Source organism: Tupaia chinensis, unplaced genomic scaffold (genome assembly GCF_000334495.1).
Source record: "Tupaia chinensis unplaced genomic scaffold, TupChi_1.0 Scaffold000354_1, whole genome shotgun sequence".
Classification (NCBI taxonomy): Eukaryota; Metazoa; Chordata; class Mammalia; order Scandentia; family Tupaiidae; genus Tupaia; species Tupaia belangeri.
Genome location: NW_006159849.1, coordinates 7,946,532 through 7,955,485, shown reverse-complemented (window position 1 = coordinate 7,955,485; position 8,954 = coordinate 7,946,532). Strand labels below are relative to the sequence as shown.

The 8,954-nt window shown below is 43.0% G+C and overlaps 1 protein-coding gene across 2 annotated transcripts in view; it reads right to left on the bottom strand.

Annotated features, from left to right (window-relative positions):
- Positions 1–8,954, bottom strand: part of CFAP95 (cilia and flagella associated protein 95) — an 88,258-nt gene that overhangs the window by 53,109 nt on the left and 26,195 nt on the right. For both annotated transcript variants that reach the window (XM_006152468.1, XM_006152469.1), the window contains exon 2: positions 4,729–4,837. In XM_006152468.1, the coding sequence (XP_006152530.1) occupies positions 4,729–4,837 (109 nt within the window). The remainder of the gene's footprint in view (positions 1–4,728; positions 4,838–8,954) is intronic.

The following is an 8,954-nucleotide window of genomic DNA, read 5'->3' as shown; positions in this document are numbered from 1 at the left end:
CCTGTTTGATAGAAATCTTAGGCAAGTCTCAGCTTTTCTGGGCCCCTCAAATCTCAAGAAGGATCTCATGTTACTTATGAAAGTTTCCAGTCTAGTAAAGTAATTGAACCTTCTCACTGTATTAGATGCAAATTTCTCACCTACTTTAGTCTAGCAGCCTGCAAGCGGTGGAACCTGGGTCAGCTGCAGCTACCTCCTCTGCCTCTCTCTCCTACTCACAGACCTCACCCAGGTCTGACAGATGGGGAGAAATCAAGTGAAAAGGCACAGGCCCTAGGCTTAGAGGATATTCAACATTGACCCTTTCTCTCCTTGGACACTTCTGTCATTGTTTCCAGGGATTCTCTCATTGAGGACCTCCAACTTGCATTTCCTGGAAACAGACAAAGCTTCTTCTGACTGATCTTGGTCCTCTTCCTGAGCCTTGTGTATCTGGTGGGTCTCTCATGCTGGGCCTCTTTGCCCCCTCCATTCCTACCCCAGTCAGCCTCTTTTAAGAGTGCTCTGGCAGATTCTCTTCCACTGGTAAACTCACAAGTCGTTGGTCATCACCATTCCTCAAGGGTGACTCGCTCCATCTCAAGTCTCACATCTCACATTTAGGTTCTCAGTAATAAGCCATATTCGGGCACCCTGTGTCCTCTAAATTACATAATCATCACTCTGAGTGTTTTTTTTTTAACCTCTCTCAATTGGGGGAGGAGATAGATGCAAGTCACAACTATCTTTTTTTTTTTTTGGAAAGAGAGATTTTTACTAGAGGGCTCATGTGCTTGCTGAAGAGACAGAGACAGAAGCATGAAATCACCCCCCAGTGGGGATGGCCATGCTTCAGTCCCTTCTTTTCCATTCTCCTCCTGGGATTTTGGGTGCACACACACACACACACAGACACACACACACACACACCTGGTGTGAGTTTCGCCCCACTGGGTCTGGGACTTGAACCACAGTTGACCGTGTGGGAGTCTAGCACCTTAACCACCATACCACCTGCTGGCCCCAATAAGTCCTCTTTTAACTCTTCAGCCCCTAGTCTTCAAGGACATAACTACTCAGATGGGTTTAACCTAGTCGAGTCTCTTAGCAAGTTCTGTTCAAGTAGTCCAGCTTCTTGCTTTGGGATATGTGGGTCCTACCAATGATCAGTTGCCCTCTATCCAAACTCCATGATGACAGGAAGAGGGACTCATCCTCCTCCTGCTACATCCAGGATCACGGATGTGGAGGCTGTGCAGGCTCTGTGCCTGTCCTCTCTCCTTCTCTTTAAACTTGGGAACTCGGGGAAGTCATGTAAGAGCTATAAGTCTGTGTTTACAACTGGAAATAATATCTTTCTTGCCAACTTTATAGCTTCATTGTGAAGAATGAAAAACAAGATGAATGAACAAGATGAATGGTCCAGTGTTTCTTCTTGTTCTTCCTCTTCTTTTTCTTCCTCTTCCTCTTCTTCTTCTTCCTCTTCTTCTTCCTCCTCTTCTTCCCCTTCTTCTTCTTCTTTTTCTTCTTCTTCTTCTTCTCTTTCTTCTTTTTGCTACAGGGTGCGTGTGCTCGCCAGAGAGACAGAGAGACAAAAAGTGAGAAATCACCCCTCTGGAGGAATGGCCATGCTGCAATCCCTTCTCTTCCATTCTCCTCTCAGGATCCTGGGCACACACACACATGCACCCAGCATGAGTTTAAGCCACCAGGTCCAGGACTTGAACCACGGTCACCTGCATGGGAGTTCAGCGACATAGCCATTATGCTAACTGCTGGTCCAGGATGTTTTATATCCAAAAAGTCTATAGAGAAAAATGTAACTTACTCTTAAGATATAGGTATAGTGGTTTCATCTGAAACAGGCTCCTTAGTTTCATTTCCTTGCTATCTAATACATAATCCAAACCTGGTAGAGGAAGGACAGTGTTTCAAAGTCCATAAGAGAAAGACATGGAAAGGCAAATGTTACTCTTAATTTATACATCCTCCATTACACCTGAGGCTTTACTGCTGTGGTGCATAGTGTAGGAGAATGAATGTTTGTGTTTCTTGTTTCATATTTCATTTTGTCTCACTTTCTCCCACAATCCAGAGACCATGACTATTCTTATCTAGGAGTCAAAAATAAATGCTTTTTCAGAAACAAAGATTCTAAATGCATATGAGGAAATGCCTGTTTATCCCATTTTCTCTTGTCCTGATTCATGGTCGAGAAAGCAAGCTCAAGCTGGGTTTTGAGGAAGAGTAGAGCAGGGAGTTTATTGGTTGAGTTGGGCATCAGACTCAAGAGTTTCATCCATGTGCTAGATAACGGCCAACAGGGCCATCTGGTGCAAAGAGCAAGGGAATTCAATGGAGACTGAGGAAACCACCAGATTGTCCTTGAGATTCAGATTTGGGGAAGAAAAACCTAAGCAGAGAGAAATGGAGATGCCAAGAAAGAGAGTGTGTGTGTGTGTGTGTGTGTGAGAGAGAGAGAGAGAGAGAGAGAGAGAGAGGTGAAGTAGGGGATGGGATGCTTGCTTTAGGGCTGTCTTGGTTCTTGTTTCTTCATTCTACAACTGGGCAGCTGTACCTTTACAATAAATCCCCATTTTTAGGCCATCCTTATTACTCTTTCCATTGCAACTCTGTGAGGAAGGGAGGAAATGACACTCCCATGATAAATTAGCTCATTCCCATTATCTTGGAGAACAGAGAATCTTCTAGGACACTTTCCACTGTAGAATTATGGATCTTCTTAGGGCTCTGTATTTCAAAAACTGATCTGGGCGTGGCTTCAGTGGTAGGGATGGTAAGGGCACCATCGTGCAATACTGGAATCATATGGGAGGCCAAGATTAGGAACACTGTGCAATACTGGAGCAGTGTGGGAGGCCAAGGTTAGGAAGCTGGGTGACCTGAACATGCCAGGCACATCCACGTGTACCCATGACCCTGACTGGCTAGGAGGCTGGGGAGAGGACTGCAGTGTGGCAAGACCCTGTCAAGGGTACCTAAGAGTAATCTCTCTAGTTTTTGTCTCTCGATAATAAAAAATAAACTTAAAAAAATCTGATTTGAAACTAGCCAACCCTTTGCAGGGAGGCAGTGATACAAAGTCAGCCTTTTCATCATTTTCACATCAATCCTAGTCAAATAATCAGTTCTTCAGGCTTCAAGACCATCCTACAAGATTGCATTGAGTCTTTTTTTAAAGTTTATTTATTTCCTCCATGAGAGAGAAAGAGAGGCAACATCCCCAACAGGGTCCCAAAGCCATGATGCACCCCCCAGCCTCAGCCAGCCATAGATCATGGGTATGTACACACCCACTGTACTCAGGGAGACTCTGGATGCAAACCTGGAGCCTTCCCACGTGGGTCAGCCTTGCAGAGCACCATGTTTTACCACCACACTATAATCTGGCCTCAGAATTGAGTCTTAAGCTAGCCCCAAAGCCCCTGACATTGTAGGATAAAATCTAGGGGTGTTTTGAGAGTTGAGCACTGCTTTTCACTAATTGGGCTGACGCCCAAGTGGCCAAGAAGGAACAACCCACTCACAGCAATTCAAATAGGAGTTACTTATACAATGAATTTCTTTTTAGAACTAGGTTGTACAAATGTTGTGAGAATATTACTAACAATTAAGAATTATTAATTTATAGGGTACATGTGCTCACTGAAGAAAGGCAAAGAGAGAGGGAAAATGAGAAAGTAAGCTACCAGGTCTGGGACTCGAACCACGGTTGACCATGTAGAGTCTAGCACCTTAACCACGATGCCATCTGCTGGCCGCACTGGTATGTTTTAATTACTCACAGCTGCACTAACTTCAGACAACTACACAAGACCTGAAATCAAAGACCTAGATCCAAATTCTCACTCCTCCACTCCCTGGCTATGTGACTTTGGGTAAGTTGCTTAGCCTCTAGGAGTCTCTTTCCCCTCACCAAAAAAGTAGAGATTTTACAGGGTTATTGTGGAAGTGAAAGGATACGTCTAGCTACTTACTAAAATAATGGCATCATAACAATGGTAACAATTTCTTGAGCACGTGCTATGTGTCAGACACCGTGATAACTTCACTTTATCTCACTTAATTCCCTAGTAACCTTAGAAGTAACCTTATGAAGTAGGCATATTTTTAAAATATTTTTTAATGTTACAGGGTTATTGTGGAAGTGAAAGGATACTTCAAGCAAGATACTTACTAAAATAATGGCATCATAACAATGGTAACAATTTCTTGAGCACGTGCTATGTGTCAGACACCGTGATAACTTCACTTTATCTCACTTAATTCCCTAGTAACCTTAGAAGTAACCTTATGAAGTAGGCATATTTTTAAAATATTTTTTAATGTTTATTTCTTCCATGAGCAAGAGAAGCAGAGACAGAGATAGAGAGAAAGCACCTCCAACATGGTCTTGATGTCATGATCCACCCCCATCTTCCACCAGCTCTGGATCATGAGCATGTGTATGTGCATGCCTGGGATACTCAGGAAGGTCTCTAGACACAAACCCAGAACCTTCCTGTGTGGGTCAGCCTTGCAGAATGTTGCACTGCACTCTCTAGCCCCCTAAAGTAGGTACCTTTCCAGGTAAAGTTGTTGAAGTGCTCAGTGGCTGAGTCACCTACCTAAGTAACAAACATAGCTAGGAAGGGTAGTACTGAAAAAATGCTCTCCTTTTACTCTTTCATGTTTAACTATAATAAATATTTCTGGCTTAAACCAAAGAAATTAAGAGCAACTACTTACAGGGGGTTCATCAGTTCCAAGTCGCCAATATGTTGAATTACACAGTTTTTTAACAGTCTCTGGACCTTCTATATCATAATCTTTGGGAAAAGCTTCTCTGTCATGGTGCCTTAAGAAAAAATAAATTAAGATTCCATTAAGGGATAAGGTTCGTTTATCATGCATAGCATTTCAATTTTTAAAAATTAGCCAATAAAAATTTACTGTATTTGTGACATTATTTTAATAATAAGTTTACCAGGTTTTGTGACATATAAAGTGCTTTTCTTCTCTTTTCAAGTAATACTGAAGCTACTTCCTAAAAGCAACTTAGCACATGTGATAAAACTAATAATATCACAGAATCCAACAGAGTAATTATTCAGTGGCTCCAATGAACTGAATCTTATTTAATAATGTAGATTAGTTTCCGACAGTAAATTCTAAAATAAGACATGGTAATATCTTAGAAAGGCAACTTGCCACTTTAGAAATGCTTTCTACCATGAATTTTAATTACAATGTTTTTCAAAATGAGAGGGCATAGTATTTGCTCACGTTGATTTATAGCCTGTGCTTCCTGCTTCTAAGGACAGTCTAAAGGAAGCTGATAATTAAACAAGAAAGAAAAAAACAAAGTTCTTAAAAATGTAGATGAGAGAGGAAAAAATATTTCAAACATCTTGACTAAAAGAGTAGTTAGGAGTAAGAAGAAAGGCAGGATTTGGGAATATGGAAAGAAAAAGAAAGTGAAGTGGCCAGCCGCAGAAGTAGCTGCTCTTCTAAGTCCTTGCTAGCTGAGATAAAGGAAGCTTAAGACCAATCACCCCTCAGAAGGGGCCTTGCTATTAAGGAATATAGGGCTACGATTACGCAAGGAAGACCAAAGGACCCAGAATTTGTCCATCCATCTGTTACATTTATTCACGAGACAAGTTTTGGTTTTGGTTTTTTATTTTATTGAGAAAAAGAGAAAGAGGCAACCTCAATAGGTTCTTGTCATACCCTGATCTTCCTCCAGGTCCCCTCCAGCCAACCAGGAGGATTTTGGGCACATGCATGAGCACTTCTGTATTTCCAGTTGGCCACGGTTTCCAGCACTACCGATCTGTAAGCTTCTACTTGTGCTACCAAGGTTGGGCTCCATTTAGCAAATATACATAGATTTTTTTTCTTTTGGAGAGGTTTTTTGCCTTAGGGTGCATGTGCTCACCAGAGAGAGAGAGATAGAGAGAGAGAGAGTGAGAAATCACACCCCGGGGAGGATGGCCATTCCACAGTCCCGTCTCCTCCATCCTCCTCCCAGGATCTTAGACACACACACACATGCGCCTGGCCTGATTTTGAAGTTGCCAGGTCTGGGACTCAAACCACAGTTGGCCATGTGGGAATCCAGTGATGTATGTAACTGCTATGCCATCTGCTGGCCCCTAGCAAAGATATTTAAATACCAACTATGTGCCAGGCATTGCTAGGTGCAAATGATGCAGTGGAGAGCAAGTCTGATGGAGTCCCTGCCTTCGGTTGCTTACAGTCTGGCCACAGAGACAGACAATTCAATAAGAAAAGTCGACTATGTGGTGAGTACACGTGCGAGGCTATGGAAGCAGAACGGCCTCCCTTAACCTGGATAGCATATCGAGCATCCGAGTCATGAGGCCCTTCAGGCCTTGACTCCCACCCACTTTAGCGAGTTGGGCTCCCCACTGCACTACAGTCCCATAACTCCCCCACATCCCCACCTCTGAGCATGAGCACAGAGTTCTCACAGTAGAACACAGCAGCCAGGGAAGCCAGGGCAGCATTGCACTTCAGCGCGTTTCCTCCCTCATGTCAAATTGCAAAACGCTAAATGCTTTTTGGTAACCTACCAGCATTTTATGAGAGCCTGACAGGCAGCTCTAGCTTAAGTCCTTAAAGAGAATATTAGGCACCAGCAGATGGCATAATGTTTACATTACTGGACTCCCATGTAGTCAACCACAGTTCGAGTCCTGGACCCAGTGGCTTAAGACTCATGCTAGGCAATTTTTTTTTTGCCTTCTGTTTCTGTCTCTTTCTCTCTCTGGTGAGTTCACGCACTCTACAGCAAAAATCGCTCTTTAAAAAAAAGAGAGAGAATATGAAACAACATAAAGGACGAGGAGTGGTAGAGTGAACGGGGCCACGGGTTCAAGTCTGCTCATCTAGGTCCTTAGCTATGTGACTTTAGGCAAATCATTAACCTTTCTGTGTTTCCATTTTCATATGTGTAAAATGAGAATAGCAATAATAACAAAGCCTTTTAAGGTGTCTAAGAATTAAAATGAAAAAATTGGGGCCAGCTGGTGGTGTGGTGGTTAAGGTGCTAGACTCTCACAGGGCTGACTGCAGTTTGAGTCCCAGACCTGGCAGCTTGCTTTCTCATGCTCCTGCTCGCTCTCTCTCTCTCTCTCTCTCCATCTCTCATCAAATTTAAAAATAATAACAATAAGTAAAATTAAATAAATAATTCTTTAGAAAAAAAGAATTAAAATGAAAAATTAAAGGCAGAAGGCCCCCCACGTGGTGTAAGGCAACCATAAGCATATAGTGAATACTAACTGGGCTTCAAAATCTGGTGTAAAATTGCAACCTTTTCTTTCCATAATTGAACTTAATTTCTCTCCCATGATTTCATTTTTTAAAAAAGGTTTATTTTTTTTCTTCCATGAGTAAGAAAGACAGAGAAAGAGAGAGAGAGAGAAAGAGCACTCCCACCATGGATCTTCACACTGCGATCCACCCCCAGCTTCAGCCAGCCCTGGGTCATGGGAACATACCCAGTATAACCAGGAACATCTCCAGACATAAACCTGGAATTTTCCCATGTAGGTCAACCTCACTAAGCGTGGTATTTTGTCACTGTGCTACAGTCAAGCCTTCCCACGTTCTCATTTTGCTAGGTAACAAAACTGGATCTTGGTCAGCTGGGGATTTCTTCCAGCTCTGAGGGGTTATATGGTGTCATGATACCAAGAAGAACCTCCGTTGTCATTGCTTTTCCTCGCTGGCATCTACAGAAACATCCTCATTCCCCTGCTGTCTCCCCTTACAGATCCTTACAGGTCTCTGTCCTCTGTCTTGCCACACAGCCTCTTGGTGGCCTGGCACTCTGCCACAGGAATGCTGCCCTCAAGCTTACCAAAAACCTTCTTGTGTCCCACTCTACCCAAGATTTCTAGAAACCCAGACATCAGCACTGAGCTGTTGACTGGCCCACCAGGCTGATGTGTTTCATTTTCCCAGTACCCTGAGCCTGATGACACATGTAGGCCTTCAACACTTCCACAAACATTTCCCTGTGAAAGGGTTGGGAGAGTCAATGACAAGTCTCATCTGGTTCCACGATTTTCAGAATCTTAATTCAAATTTGGGACTCCAGACAAATCCAAATATTCTCAACTTCTCTGGTCTTCCTCCCGCTCCATCTGTGAATTCTCTTACTATGGGACAGGGTGGCCTGGCTCTCATCTGTTCTTCCAGAAATATACTGTGCATCCTTAGACATAAGATTTCATATTCCAAATGCAAGAATTTGGCTATTTCGCTGCCTGCTGGGTCACTCTCCCCTGAAACAATATAACTACAATACCTCTCTGTGACCATACAAATGAAGGAGAAAGTACTAGTTAATACATAGGCCAATGTATTATTCTGATGGCCACCTCTTCATTAGACAATGGTGAAGGCACAGTGCCCAGAGCCCACGAGATATTCTTGTAGGGGCCTACAGAATATTTCAATTATTATTTGCCGGGGTCCAGCCTCGGCGTGGGTGGGTTATCTCGATGGAGGCGGCGAAGGTGAACAGATGCACGTCCTATGCCGGACACCCCTCAAAGATCACTCTCTGAGGAATGACAACTGCTAGGAATCATCGTGCCTTTTTATTGAAAATGTGATACATGCAAGTAAATGGGTGAGGGGCAGTAAAAGATTTACTCTAAGGAACAGGGTATACAAAGCATGGAAGCAATAATTATAAAATATTATAAAACATGCTGTTTGTAAGGTAAAGTCAATCACAGTTCTCAGGATGAAGAAGTCCATTTGTCTGCTGTATCTTCTTCTTGGATCTTGATTACTGGGAAGAGTCTTTTGAAGAGGGGGCTTGCAGGATGTTTGACAACTTCAGTCCCGGGCCAGGGCGATAACGTTGCTGGTTGCAAAGACCTAGATAGAAATCTTGTCTTGCTAAGTAAAGACACAGTTAATATATGGACTAT